Raw genomic sequence first — 15,336 nt, forward strand, 5'->3', positions numbered from 1 at the left:
CGCCATCTCGGGTCGACAACGTTATCTTTGGGAGGCCAGCCGGACCGCCCCAGCCTTCCCTCATGCCAGCCCCCCTCTGCTGCGTCATCAGCTGCTCAGCCGTGATTGGCGGGAGGGGCGGCTGGAGCGGCAAATCAGTAAGTATACTGCACCATACTTCCGGGGTGGGGGGGACACGGGGAAGGGGGCCATTTACTTAAATAACACACATTACAAAGTTGTATAACTTTGTAATGTGTGTTATTTAGTGAACAAATGTTAAACGCCGCACTACCCCACAGCTTACAGTCGGACAATCTTCCCACGTGGATGATTATTTGGGTATGAAATCACCGGAGGGCCTTCAGCTCTCACTCCCACCTCACATGCAGTCTCTTGCCCCTCTCAAGCAGCAGGGGTGAAGGAGGCAGGTACACATTACTGTGCTGATCAGCAGTGACATCTAATTTAGTGAGGGGGGCCTGTAGGCTTTCCATTATAGAAACCCAGTCCCATTAGCAACCTTATAGTTAACTCACAGAGTTTCTCATGACGTGTCATTACAGTTTTTGCAGGTAGTAAATTAATCAAACAAACATCATCACTTCTTAACTTCTTAGAAAGGTTCTTAAACGGAAAAAAAAAAATGATGACAAAGTGTCACCGCTTCTGTGTGAGCCACTGTGTTGCTAAAAAAAAAAACAACAAAAAAATAGCTGTATTTTTTAGGTCACAGACTTCCCCCTCCCGCAGAATGATTGACAGCCAAAGCAGGTGGGCGATGGCCCTAAGATACAGCAGCGGCCGACGCAGACAGTGTTACTGACCAACCTAAGCTACACTATCAGCCTGGGATAAAGAACATTTTTTAGCAACAAGCCAGATGACACAGATATCGGTGGACTGGGGGCGAAGGGCGCTTCAAGTGCCTAGAGTGGGCAGAATTGCAGTTTAAGAAAGTGTCGCAGATAATGGTAACCGTGCAGCAGTTTTAAAAATGTACTGCGCCACCTGGATCTATGTGCCGACGTCAAGGTGGTATAATTTGTTTTTTCTTTTTAGTAATTGAAAAGATGTGCTGCTTCCATCTCATTCCTGTGCACTAGAGAAATAAGAAAACTGACGTTATGATGACTTTTTGAGTAACAGTTGATACTTTTGACATTGTTAACTTTAAATGAACATCTTTTTTTTTTTTTTTTTAGCTCCACAAATATTTGAAGAAAATCTCATTCACAAACAATGTGGGCGGTGCCGTGCAGTTTGATGAACACGGAGACATGCGTTTAGGGTTTGATGTTTTAAACTGGATAGTATTTCCTAATGAGAGTCTTCATGCTGTTAAGGTTGGACAGTTTGATCCAAGTTCCTCCAATCAGCTGCTAATTAATAAAACATTAATAAGATGGAGCCCAACATTTAATCAGGTGAATAATGGTTTCAATTCAGTTTATTGTACAGTCATTTTTAAAGGACAAGTCCGACGAATTTTCTTTTAGCTTATTTAACACACATTACAAAGTTATATAACTTTGTAATGTGGTTAAATACCCGGTCTGGCCCCCTTCCCCCACTTTCGGACCCCCGACCCCCCCGCCCGGAAGTTAAAGAATGTATACATTACTTATTACGGTCGTCACGGTCCTCTTCTCCCGGGCGGCATCTGGTGACGACGACGTCAGAGCCGGGGGGCGGTCCGGGTCTTCTTCCTCCTCGGCGTCTTCATAGAGAGTGAATGGGATGGAAAAGGCTGCTGGTGCACATGCGCACCAGCAGCCTTTTCATTGGCTGGAGCGCATCACATGGCTTCCAGCTTGCTCAGCCCTGATTGGCTGAGGTTGCTGGAAGCCATGTGATGCGCTCCAGCCAATGAAAAGGCTGCCGGTGCGGAAGTCAGAGACAGCGCTGGATGGCGGACGGCGGTGACGGTGAGGCGGACGGCGGGCGAATGGAGTGGCGATCATCACCGGAGGGATGGTGAGTATGGTGTCTGTGTTTTTTTGGGGGGAAGGGGTCCAGCGGAGTTGTCCTTTAATGTTTAATAGGTTTTGCCAGAAGCAACAATTCTAAGGGACCATACTCCTGTTTATATCATATGCAGAACAATTTGCATCATACATTTTGCTATTATCGCACATAAAGGGCAAAATATTAATACATTGAAGTAGATTGATGATGTTACCCCAAAGCAGCTTAAAGGGAACCTTTCTTCAAAGAATACTAGCTGATGTATTGACACCATGTTATAGAGCAGGAAGGGCTGAGCAGATTGATATCTTTAATTGGGGGGAAATATCTGCATAACCTGTAACATGTTACTTGAAATCTCTGCTCATTCTGTGGTAAGGAGTCCAGTGGGCAGTGTCACTTAAAGGGCTAGACTCCTTAGTATGGAAAGATCAGAGATTTAAATGAATAAATTGCAGGTCTGAATCTTTCCCCATAAAGATATAAATCAATCAGCTCAGCTGCTTCTGCTCTATAACATGATGCCTATAATTTAGGTAGCATTTTCAGGGTGACGGGTTCCCATAAAAAAAAAAAAAAATAAGACCGTTTTCTTACCTTGATCCTTGATGCCATTTTCGGGAACTTTGTTGTTTTTAAGATATGTAAATGAGATGGTTTAGTGCACTGGGGGCGGGCCTAGCAATCTGCCCTGGCAGGCCCACACTTCCTGGTGACTATTCATGTGGCTCTCTGCAGTGATGAGTGGCAGAGTGATGTCAGTGTAGAGCGCCTCCCCAATGTTCAGCGAGTCTGGGCAGATTGGTGCACTGAGGGCAGTAGTCCTGCCCCCAGTGCTACAAACCACCACACTTACACATCTAATAAACTACAAAGTATACATATCTACAAAGTTAGGGTATGTCCACTCTACAGAATCCAGGCGAATCACCTGCTGTGGATTCCGCTGCTCTTCCCCGATCGTGGCATGCGCATCTCTTCTGATCCCATAAGCTTCATTGTATGGTTTGGCAGATTCCGTCATCTGCCCGACGACTGACTCCGCTCATTCTTCGGGCGGATGACAGAATCTAGTAAACCATAGAATGAAGCCTATGGGACCAGCAGAAATGTGTGCGGCTGAGCTGCGGAATCCGCGGCAGGTGATCCACCGGAATTCCGTAGTGGGCACACACCCTAAGGATCAAGGTAAGAAAATGTTTCTTACATTTCTTACACCTTCATCCTCAGTGACTTTTGTGCTATAGGGATATATCAGCATGTTAGATGCTTCTAAGCTGCTTATAGCTTCCCTTTGAAGGGGAACTCCGGATAAGAAAAACTTGTTTTCTATTAAAAGTACATTAAAAGTTAAGTATATGTGTCTATATAATGTATTACCGTATCTGTACGGTTCTGCCACACTGGTAGCTGATAGAAATTCAGGAAGTGAAAAAAAATGGCCTCTGTGCAAATCCACATTGTCTCCTGCTCCTTCTGCTCTCCCACCTTAGGAGACAAATCTTCCATGCCTCTGTCTTACATTGTGTGTGTTTGCTGAAATCAAGCTGATGATGCAGACGGGGGGCAGGGCGTGGTGTTCTGGCCAGCCAGAAGCAGGTGTTGCACTGATTTCACTGATTGTGCAGAAGTGTGCTGTGAAATGAAGTGTCATTGCAGTACTGCAGCAAATTCAAAAAATGATGCAGTAACACAAGTAAATGATGCAGAGAGGATCACAGCTTTATTGTGGGGCTCAACTTCAAAGATAACAGATGCTTGATCTTAATATGTGTGTGGAAATGAAAAGAAAAAAGAAATCTAAAAGTTCTTTACTTTATGCCAATATCAGCGTTACAGGTTGGGAATAGAGTGTGCTGTGTGGTGTTACAGGTAGAGAATACAGCGTGCTGTATGGTGTTACAGGTAGAGAATACAGCGTGGTGTTACAGGTAGAGAATACAGCGTGCTGTGTGGTGTTACAGGTAAGGAATACAGCATGCTGTGTGGTGTTACAGGTAGAGAATACAGCGTTCTGTGTGGTGTTACAGGTAGAAAATAGAGTGTGCTGTGTGGTGTTACAGGTAGAGAATACAGCGTGATGTTTGGTGTTACAGGTAAAGAATACAGTGCTCTGTGTGGTGTTACAGGTAGAGAATACAGTGCTCTGTGTGGTGTTACAGGTAGAGAATACAGCATGTAGGTAAACGGATCAGCTCACCATGTGTGCAGCAACCAGTAGTGCTGGTCCTCATTAGATCTGGAGCAGGTGGAGACAAGGAGTTCGGGCCATTTTCCGGTGGCAATGTGCAAAGAGTCGAAATCCACAGCTCCAAAGTAGAATATAAAGTCTTTATTAAGAAATGCTCTTAAAAATCCAAACAGCAATAAAAAAAAAAACACGCCGACGCGTTTCAGAACATGGTCCCTTAATCATGGCTTAAGCACACAGCGTGCTGTGTGGTGTTACAGGTAGAAAATACAGCACTTTGTGTGGTGTTAAAGGTAGAGAATACAGTGTGCTTTGTGGTGTTACAGGTAGAGAATACAGTGTGCTTTGTGGTGTTACAGGTAGAGAATACAGTGTGCTGTGTGGTGTTACAGGTAGAGAATACAGCGTGCTGTGTGGTGTTTCAGGTAGAGAATACAGCGCTTTGTGTGGTGTTACAGGTAGAGAATACAGCGTGCTGTGTGGTGTTACATGTAGAGAATACAGCGCTTTGTATGGTGTTACAAGTAGAGAATACAGCGTGGTGTTACAGGTAGAGAATACAGCGTTCTGTGTGGTGTTACAGGTAAAAAATAGAGTGTGCTGTGTGGTGTTACAGGTAGAGAATATGGCGTGCTCTGTGGTGTTACAGGTAAAGAATACAGTGCTCTGTGTGGTGTTACAGGTAGAGAATACAGTGCTCTGTGTGGTGTTACAGGTAGAGAATACAGCATGTAGGTAAACGGGTCAGCTCACCATGTGTGCAGCAACAAGTAGTGCTGGTCCTCATTAGATCTGGAGCAGGTGGAGACAAGGAGTCCGGGCCATTTTCCGGTGGCAATGTGCAAAAAGTCGAAATCCACAACTCCAAAGTAGAATATAAAGTCTTTATTAAGAAATGCTCTTAAAAATCCAAACAGCAATAAAAAAAACATGCCGACGCGTTTCAGAACATGGTCCCTTAATCATGGCTTAAGCACACAGCGTGCTGTGTGGTGTTACAGGTAGAGAAAACAGCGTGCTGTGTGTTGTTACAGGTAGAGAATACAGTGTGCTGTTTGGTGTTACAGGTAGAGAATACAGCGTGCTGTGTGGTGTTACAGGTAGAGAATACAGCACTTTGTGTGGTGTTAAAGGTAGAGAATACAGCGTGCTGTGTGGTGTTACAGGTAGAGAATACAGCTTGCTGTGTGGTGTTACAGGTAGAGAATACAGCGTGCTGTGTGGTGTTACAAGTAGAGAATACAGCGTTCTGTGTGGTGTTACAGGTAGAAAATAGAGTGTGCTTTGTGGTGTTACAGGTAGAGAATACAGCGTGATGTTTGGTGTTACAGGTAAAGAATACAGTGCTCTGTGTGGTGTTACAGGTAGAGAATACAGTGCTCTGTGTGGTGTTACAGGTAGAGAATACAGCATGTAGGTAAACGGATCAGCTCACCATGTGTGCAGCAACCAGTAGTGCTGGTCCTCATTAGATCTGGAGCAGGTGGAGACAAGGAGTTCGGGCCATTTTCCGGTGGCAATGTGCAAAGAGTCGAAATCCACAGCTCCAAAGTAGAATATAAAGTCTTTATTAAGAAATGCTCTTAAAAATCCAAACAGCAATAAAAAAAAACACGCCGACGCGTTTCAGAACATGGTCCCTTAATCATGGCTTAAGCACACAGCGTGCTGTGTAGTGTTACAGGTAGAAAATACAACACTTTGTGTGGTGTTAAAGGTAGAGAATACAGTGTGCTGTGTGGTGTTACAGGTAGAGAATACAGTGTGCTGTGTGGTGTTACAGGTAGAGAATACAGCGTGCTGTGTGGTGTTTCAGGTAGAGAATACAGCGCTTTGTGTGGTGTTACAGGTAGAGAATACAGCGTGCTGTGTGGTGTTACAGGTAGAGAATACAGCGCTTTGTGTGGTGTTACAGGTAGAGAATACAGCGTGGTGTTACAGGTAGAGAATACAGCGTTCTGTGTGGTGTTACAGGTAAAAAATAGAGTGTGCTGTGTGGTGTTACAGGTAAAAAATAGAGTGTGCTGTGTGGTGTTACAGGGAGAGAATATGGCGTGCTCTGTGGTGTTACAGGTAAAGAATACAGTGCTCTGTGTGGTGTTACAGGTAGAGAATACAGTGCTCTGTGTGGTGTTACAGGTAGAGAATACAGCATGTAGGTAAACGGATCAGCTCACCATGTGTGCAGCAACAAGTAGTGCTGGTCCTCATTAGATCTGGAGCAGGTGGAGACAAGGAGTCCGGGCCATTTTCCGGTGGCAATGTGCAAAAAGTCTAAATCCACAGCTCCAAAGTAGAATATAAAGTCTTTATTAAGAAATGCTCTTAAAAATCCAAACAGCAATAAAAAAAAACATGCCGACGCGTTTCAGAACATGGTCCCTTAATCATGGCTTAAGCACACAGCGTGCTGTGTGTTGTTACAGGTAAAGAATACAGCACTTTGTGTGGTGTTAAAGGTAGAGAATACAGCGTGCTGTGTGGTGTTACAGGTAGAGAATACAGTGTGCTGTGTGGTGTTACAGGTAGAGAATACAGCGCTTTGTGTGGTGTTACAGGTAGAGAATACAGCGTGCTGTGTGGTGTTACAGGTAGAGAATACAGCACTTTGTGTGGTGTTACAGGTAGAGAATACAGCACTTTGTGTGGTGTTAAAGGTAGAGAATACCGCGTGCTGTGTGGTGTTACAGGTAGAGAATACAGTGTGCTGTGTAGTGTTACAGGTACAGAATACAGCGCTTTGTGTGGAGTTACAGGTAGAGAATACAGCGTGCTGTGTGGTGTTACAGGTAGAGAATACAGTGTGCTGTGTGGTGTTACAGGTAGAGAATACAGTGTGCTGTGTGGTGTTACAGGTAGAGAATACAGCGTGCTGTGTGGTGTTACAGGTAGAGAATACAGCGCTTTGTGTGGTGTTAAAGGTAGAGAATACAGCGTGCTGTGTGGTGTTACAAGTAGAGAATACAGCGTAGTGTTACAGGTAGAGAATACAGCGTGCTGTGTGGTGTTACAGGTAGAGAATACAGCGTTCTGTGTGGTGTTACAGGTAAAGAATAGAGTGTGCTGTGTGGTGTTACAGGTAGAGAATACAGCGTGCTGTGTGGTGTTACAGGTAAAGAATACAGTGCTCTGTGTGGTGTTACAGGTAGAGAATACAGCATGTAGGTAAACGGATCAGCTCACCATGTTTGCAGCAACAAGTAGTGCTGGTCCTCATTAGATCTGGAGCAGGTGGAGACAAATAGTCCGGGCCATTTTCTGGTGGCAATGTGCAAAAAGTCGAAATCCACAGCTCCAAAGTAGAATATAAAGTCTTTATTAAGAAATGCTCTTAAAAATCCAAACAGCAATAAAAAAAACACGCCGACGCGTTTCAGTACATGGTCCCTTAATCATGGCTTAAGCACACAGCGTGCTGTGTGGTGTTACAGGTAGAGAATACAGCACTTTGTGTGGTGTTACAGGTAGAGAATACAGTGTGCTGTGTGGTGTTACAGGTAGAGAATACAGCATGCTGTATGGTGTTACAGGTAGAGAATACAGCATGCTATGTGGTGTTACAGGTAGAGAATACAGCGTGCTGTGTAGTGTTACAGGTACAGAATACAGCGCTTTGTGTGGTGTTACAGGTAGAGAAAACAGCGTGCTGTGTAGTGTTACAGGTACAGAATACAGCGCTTTGTGTGGTGTTACAGGTAGAGAAAACAGCGTGCTGTGTGGTGTTACAGGTAGAGAAAACAGCGCTTTGTGTGGTGTTACATGTAGAGAATACAGCGCTTCGTGTGGTGTTACAGTTCGAGAATACAGCAGGCTGTGTGGTGTTACAGGTAAAGAATACAGCGTGCTGTGTGGTGTTACAGGTAGAGAATACAGTGTGCTGTGTGGTGTTACAGGTAGAGAATACAGCACGCTGTGTGGTGTTACAGGTAGAGAATACAGCGCGCTGTGTGGTGTTACAGGTAGAGAATACAGCTTGCTCTGTGGTGTTACAGGTAGAGAATACAGCGTGCTGTGTGGTGTTACAGGTAGAGAATACAGCGTGCTGTGTGTTGGTACAGGTAGAGAATACAGCACTGTGTGGTGTTACAGGTAGAGAATACAGTGTGCTGTGTTGGTTTACAGGTAGAGAATACAATGTTCTGTGTGGTGTTACAGGTAGACAATACAGAGTGCTGTGTGGTGTTACAGGTAGAGAATTCAGTGTGCTGTGTGGTGTTACAGGTAGAGAATACAGCGTGCTGTGTGGTGTTACAGGTAGAGAATACAGCGTGCCGTGGGTTGTTACAGGTAGAGAATACAGAGTGCTGTGTGGTGTTACAGGTAGAGAATACAGTGTGCTGTGTGGTGTTACAGGTAGAGAATACAGTGTGCTGTGTGGTGTTACAGGTAGAGAATACAGTGCTGTGTGCTGTTACAGGTAGAGAATACAGTGCGCTGGGTGGTGTTACAGGTAGAGAATACAGCACGCTGTGTGGTGTTACAGGTAGAGAATACAGCGCGCTGTGTGGTGTTACAGGTAGAGAATACAGCTTGCTCTGTGGTGTTACAGGTAGAGAATACAGCGTGCTGTGTGGTGTTACAGGTAGAGAATACAGCGTGCTGTGTGTTGATACAGGTAGAGAATACAGCACTGTGGGGTGTTACAGGTAGAGAATACAGTGTGCTGTGTTGGTTTACAGGTAGAGAATACAATGTTCTGTGTGGTGTTACAGGTAGACAATACAGAGTGCTGTGTGGTGTTACAGGTAGAGAATTCAGTGTGCTGTGTGGTGTTACAGGTAGAGAATACAGCGTGCTGTGTGGTGTTACAGGTAGAGAATACAGCGTGCCGTGGGTTGTTACAGGTAGAGAATACAGAGTGCTGTGTGGTGTTACAGGTAGAGAATACAGCATGCTGTGTGGTGTTACAGGTAGAGAATACAGTGCTGTGTGCTGTTACAGGTAGAGAATACAGCGTGCTGTGTGGTGTTACAGGTAGAGAATACAGAGTGCTGTGTGGTGTTACAGGTAGAGAATACAGCATGCTGTGTGGTGTTACAGGTAGAGAATACAGTGTGCTGTGTGGTGTTACAGGTAGAGAATACCGTGTGCTGTGTGGTGTTACAGGTAGAGAATACAGCGTGCTGTGTGGTTTTACAGGTAGAGAATACAGCGTGCTGTGTGGTATTACAGGTAGAGAATACAGTGTGCTGTGTGGTGTTACAGGTAGAGAATACAGTGTGCTGTGTGGTGTTACAGGTAGAGAATACAGTGCTGTGTGCTGTTACAGGTAGAGAATACAGTGTGCTGGGTGGTGTTACAGGTCGAGAATACAGAGTGCTGTGTGGTGTTACAGGTAGAGAATACAGCGTGCTGTGTGGTGGTACAGGTAGAGAATACAGCACTGTGTGGTGTTAAAGGTAGAGAATGCAGTGTGCTCTGTGGTGTTACAGGTAGAGAATACAGTGTGCTGGGTGGTGTTACAGGTCGAGAATACAGAGTGCTGTGTGGTGTTACAGGTAGAGAATACAGCGTGCTGTGTGGTGGTACAGGTAGAGAATACAGCACTGTGTGGTGTTAAAGGTAGAGAATGCAGTGTGCTCTGTGGTGTTACAGGTAGAGAATACAGCGTGCTGTGTGAGGTTACAGTTCGAGAATACAGTGTGCTGTGTGGTGTTACAGGTAGAGAATACAATGTTCTGTGTGGTGTTACAGGTAGAGAACACAGCGTGCTGTGTGGTGTAACAGGTAGAGAATACAGCATGCTGTGTAGTGTTACAGGTAGAGAAAACAGCGTGCCTTGTGGTGGTACAGGTAGAGAATAGAGCACTGTGTAGTGTTACAGGTAGAGAATGCAGTGTGTTCTGTGGTGTTACAAGTAGAGAATACAGTTTGCTGGGTGGTGTTACAGGTAGAGAATACAGTGCTGTGTGCTGTTACAGGTAGAGAATACAGTGCTCTGTGGTGTTACAGGTAGAGAATACAGCGCGCTGTGTGGTGTTACAGGTCGAGAATACAGTGATCTGTGTCGTGTTACAGGTAGAGAATACAGTGCTCTGTGTGGTTTTACAGGCAGAGAATACAGCGTGTAGGTAAATGGATCAGCTCACCATGTGTGCAGCAACCAGTAGTGCTGGTCCTCATTAGATCTGGAGCAGGTGGAGACAAGGAGTCCGGGCCATTTTTCGGTGGCATTGTGCAAAAAGGTGAAATCCACAGCTCCAAAGTAAAATATAAAGTCTTTATTAAGAAATGCTCCTAAAAATCCAAACAGCAATAAAAAAAAACACCCCGACGCGTTTCAGAACATGGTCCCTTAATCATGGCTTAAGCACACAGCGTGATGTGTGGTGTTACAGGTAGAGAATACAGCACTTTGTGTGGTGTTAAAGGTAGAGAATACAGCGCTTTGTGTGGTGTTACAGGTAGAGAATACAGCGTGCTGTGTGGTGTTACAGGTAGAGAATACAGTGTGCTGTTTGGTGTTACAGGTAGAGAATACAGCGTGCTTTGTGTGATGTTACAGGTAGAGAATACAGCGTGCTGTGTGTTACAGGTAGAGAATATAGTGTTCTGTGTGGTGTTACAAGTAGAGAATACAGCGCTTTGTGTGGTGTTACAGGTAGAGAATACAGTGTGTTGTGTGCTGTTACAGGTAGAGAATACAGCGTGCTGTGTGGTGTTACAGGTAGAGAATATAGCGTGCTGTGTGGTGTTACAGGTAGAGAATACAGTGTGCTGTGTGGTGTTACAGGTAGAGAATACAGCGCGCTGTGTTATGTTACAGGTAGAGAATACAGCGTGCTCTGTGGTGTTACAGCTTGAGAATACAGCGTGCTGTGTGGTCTTACAGGTAGAGAATACAGCGCGCTGTGTTATGTTACAGGTAGAGAATACAGCGTGCTGTGTGGTGTTACATGTAGAGAATACAGCGCTTTGTATGGTGTTACAAGTAGAGAATACAGCGTGGTGTTACAGGTAGAGAATACAGCGTTCTGTGTGGTGTTACAGGTAAAAAATAGAGTGTGCTGTGTGGTGTTACAGGTAGAGAATATGGTGTGCTCTGTGGTGTTACAGGTAAAGAATACAGTGCTCTGTGTGGTGTTACAGGTAGAGAATACAGTGCTCTGTGTGGTGTTACAGGTAGAGAATACAGCATGTAGGTAAACGGATCAGCTCACCATGTGTGCAGCAACCAGTAGTGCTGGTCCTCATTAGATCTGGAGCAGGTGGAGACAAGGAGTCCGGGCCATTTTCCGGTGGCAATGTGCAAAAAGTCGAAATCCACAGCTCCAAAGTAGAATATAAAGTCTTTATTAAGAAATGCTCTTAAAAATCCAAACAGCAATAAAAAAAAACATGCCGACGCGTTTCAGAACATGGTCCCTTAATCATGGCTTAAGCACACAGCGTGCTGTGTGTTGTTACAGGTAGAGAATACAGCACTTTGTGTGGTGTTAAAGGTAGAGAATACAGCGTGCTGTGTGGTGTTACAGGTAGAGAATACAGTGTGCTGTGTGGTGTTACAGGTAGAGAATACAGCGCTTTGTGTGGTGTTACAGGTAGAGAATACAGCGTGCTGTGTGGTGTTACAGGTAGAGAATACAGCACTTTGTGTGGTGTTACAGGTAGAGAATACAGCACTTTGTGTGGTGTTAAAGGTAGAGAATACAGCGTGCTGTGTGGTGTTACAGGTAGAGAATACAGTGTGCTGTGTAGTGTTACAGGTACAGAATACAGCGCTTTGTGTGGTGTTACAGGTAGAGAATACAGCGTGCTGTGTGGTGTTACAGGTAGAGAATACAGTGTGCTGTGTGGTGTTACAGGTAGAGAATACAGCGTGCTGTGTGGTGTTACAGGTAGAGAATACAGCGCTTTGTGTGGTGTTAAAGGTAGAGAATACAGCGTGCTGTGTGGTGTTACAAGTAGAGAATACAGCGTAGTGTTACAGGTAGAGAATACAGCGTGCTGTGTGGTGTTACAGGTAGAGAATACAGCGTTCTGTGTGGTGTTACAGGTAAAGAATAGAGTGTGCTGTGTGGTGTTACAGGTAGAGAATACAGCGTGCTGTGTGGTGTTACAGGTAAAGAATACAGTGCTCTGTGTGGTGTTACAGGTAGAGAATACAGCATGTAGGTAAACGGATCAGCTCACCATGTTTGCAGCAACAAGTAGTGCTGGTCCTCATTAGATCTGGAGCAGGTGGAGACAAATAGTCCGGGCCATTTTCTGGTGGCAATGTGCAAAAAGTCGAAATCCACAGCTCCAAAGTAGAATATAAAGTCTTTATTAAGAAATGCTCTTAAAAATCCAAACAGCAATAAAAAAAACACGCCGACGCGTTTCAGTACATGGTCCCTTAATCATGGCTTAAGCACACAGCGTGCTGTGTGGTGTTACAGGTAGAGAATACAGCACTTTGTGTGGTGTTACAGGTAGAGAATACAGTGTGCTGTGTGGTGTTACAGGTAGAGAATACAGCATGCTGTATGGTGTTACAGGTAGAGAATACAGCATGCTGTGTGGTGTTACAGGTAGACAATACAGAGTGTTGTGTGGTGTTACAGGTAGAGAATTCAGTGTGCTGTGTGGTGTTACAGGTAGAGAATACAGCGTGCTGTGTGGTGTTACAGGTAGAGAATACAGCGTGCCGTGGGTTGTTACAGGTAGAGAATACAGAGTGCTGTGTGGTGTTACAGGTAGAGAATACAGTGTGCTGTGTGGTGTTACAGGTAGAGAATACAGTGTGCTGTGTGGTGTTACAGGTAGAGAATACAGTGCTGTGTGCTGTTACAGGTAGAGAATACAGTGCGCTGGGTGGTGTTACAGGTAGAGAATACAGCACGCTGTGTTGGTTTACAGGTAGAGAATACAATGTTCTGTGTGGTGTTACAGGTAGACAATACAGAGTGCTGTGTGGTGTTACAGGTAGAGAATTCAGTGTGCTGTGTGGTGTTACAGGTAGAGAATACAGCGTGCTGTGTGGTGTTACAAGTAGAGAATACAGCGTGCCGTGGGTTGTTACAGGTAGAGAATACAGAGTGCTGTGTGGTGTTACAGGTAGAGAATACAGCATGCTGTGTGGTGTTACAGGTAGAGAATACAGTGTGCTGTGTGATGTTACAGGTAGAGAATACAGCGTGCTGTGTGGTGTTACAGGTAGAGAATACAGAGTGCTGTGTGGTGTTACAGGTAGAGAATACAGCATGCTGTGTGGTGTTACAGGTAGAGAATACAGTGTGCTGTGTGGTGTTACAGGTAGAGAATACCGTGTGCTGTGTGGTGTTACAGGTAGAGAATACAGCGTGCTGTGTGGTTTTACAGGTAGAGAATACAGCGTGCTGTGTGGTATTACAGGTAGAGAATACAGTGTGCTGTGTGGTGTTACAGGTAGAGAATACAGTGTGCTGTGTGGTGTTACAGGTAGAGAATACAGTGCTGTGTGCTGTTACAGGTAGAAAATACAGTGTGCTGGATGGTGTTACAGGTCGAGAATACAGTGTGCTGTGTGGTGTTACAGGTAGAGAATACAGCGTGCTGTGTGATGGTACAGGTAGAGAATACAGCACTGTGTGGTGTTAAAGGTAGAGAATGCAGTGTGCTCTGTGGTGTTACAGGTAGAGAATACAGCGTGCTGTGTGAGGTTACAGTTAGAGAATACAGTGTGCTGTGTGGTGTTACAGGTAGAGAATACAATGTTCTGTGTGGTGTTACAGGTAGAGAACACAGCGTGCTGTGTGGTGTAACAGGTAGAGAATACAGCATGCTGTGTAGTGTTACAGGTAGAGAAAACAGCGTGCCTTGTGGTGGTACAGGTAGAGAATAGAGCACTGTGTAGTGTTACAGGTAGAGAATGCAGTGTGTTCTGTGGTGTTACAAGTAGAGAATACAGTTTGCTGGGTGGTGTTACAGGTAGAGAATACAGTGTGCTGTCTGGTGTTACAGGTAGAGAATACAGTGCTGTGTGCTGTTACAGGTAGAGAATACAGTGTGCTGGGTGGTGTTACAGGTAGAGAATACAGTGCACTGTCTGGTGTTACAGGTAGAGAATACAGCGCGCTGTGTGGTGTTACAGGTCGAGAATACAGTGATCTGTGTCGTGTTACAGGTAGAGAATACAGTGCTCTGTGTGGTTTTACAGGCAGAGAATACAGCGTGTAGGTAAATGGATCAGCTCACCATGTGTGCAGCAACCAGTAGTGCTGGTCCTCATTAGATCTGGAGCAGGTGGAGACAAGGAGTCCGGGCCATTTTTCGGTGGCATTGTGCAAAAAGGTGAAATCCACAGCTCCAAAGTAAAATATAAAGTCTTTATAAAGAAATGCTCCTAAAAATCCAAACAGCAATAAAAAAAAACACGCCGACGCGTTTCAGAACATGGTCCCTTAATCATGACTTAAGCACACAGCGTGATGTGTGGTGTTACAGGTAGAGAATACAGCGTGCTGTGTGGTGTTACAGGTAGAGAATACAGCGTGCTTTGTGTGATGTTACAGGTAGAGAATACAGCGTGCTGTGTGTTACAGGTAGAGAATACAGTGTGCTGTGTGGTGTTACAGGTAGAGAATACCGTGTGCTGTGTGGTGTTACAGGTAGAGAATACAGCGTGCTGTGTGGTTTTACAGGTAGAGAATACAGCGTGCTGTGTGGTATTACAGGTAGAGAATACAGTGTGCTGTGTGGTGTTACAGGTAGAGAATACAGTGTGCTGTGTGGTGTTACAGGTAGAGAATACAGTGCTGTGTGCTGTTACAGGTAGAAAATACAGTGTGCTGGGTGGTGTTACAGGTCGAGAATACAGTGTGCTGTGTGGTGTTACAGGTAGAGAATACAGCGTGCTGTGTGGTGGTACAGGTAGAGAATACAGCACTGTGTGGTGTTAAAGGTAGAGAATGCAGTGTGCTCTGTGGTGTTACAGGTAGAGAATACAGCGTGCTGTGTGAGGTTACAGTTAGAGAATACAGTGTGCTGTGTGGTGTTACAGGTAGAGAATACAATGTTCTGTGTGGTGTTACAGGTAGAGAACACAGCGTGCTGTGTGGTGTAACAGGTAGAGAATACAGCATGCTGTGTAGTGTTACAGGTAGAGAAAACAGCGTGCCTTGTGGTGGTACAGGTAGAGAATAGAGCACTGTGTAGTGTTACAGGTAGAGAATGCAGTGTGTTCTGTGGTGTTACAAGTAGAGAATACAGTTTGCTGGGTGGTGTTACAGGTAGAG

At 45.0% G+C, this 15,336-nt stretch overlaps 1 protein-coding gene across 1 annotated transcript in view; it reads left to right on the top strand.

The window, feature by feature from the left end:
* The window catches only part of LOC138770489 (vomeronasal type-2 receptor 26-like), a 41,165-nt gene that overhangs the window by 17,927 nt on the left and 7,902 nt on the right, over positions 1 to 15,336 (top strand). The window contains exon 4 of the mRNA XM_069949595.1: positions 1,185 to 1,406. Coding sequence (XP_069805696.1) covers positions 1,185 to 1,406 — 222 coding nt within the window. The remainder of the gene's footprint in view (positions 1 to 1,184; positions 1,407 to 15,336) is intronic.

This window comes from Dendropsophus ebraccatus, chromosome 13 (genome assembly GCF_027789765.1).
Source record: "Dendropsophus ebraccatus isolate aDenEbr1 chromosome 13, aDenEbr1.pat, whole genome shotgun sequence".
Taxonomy (NCBI): Eukaryota; Metazoa; Chordata; class Amphibia; order Anura; family Hylidae; genus Dendropsophus; species Dendropsophus ebraccatus.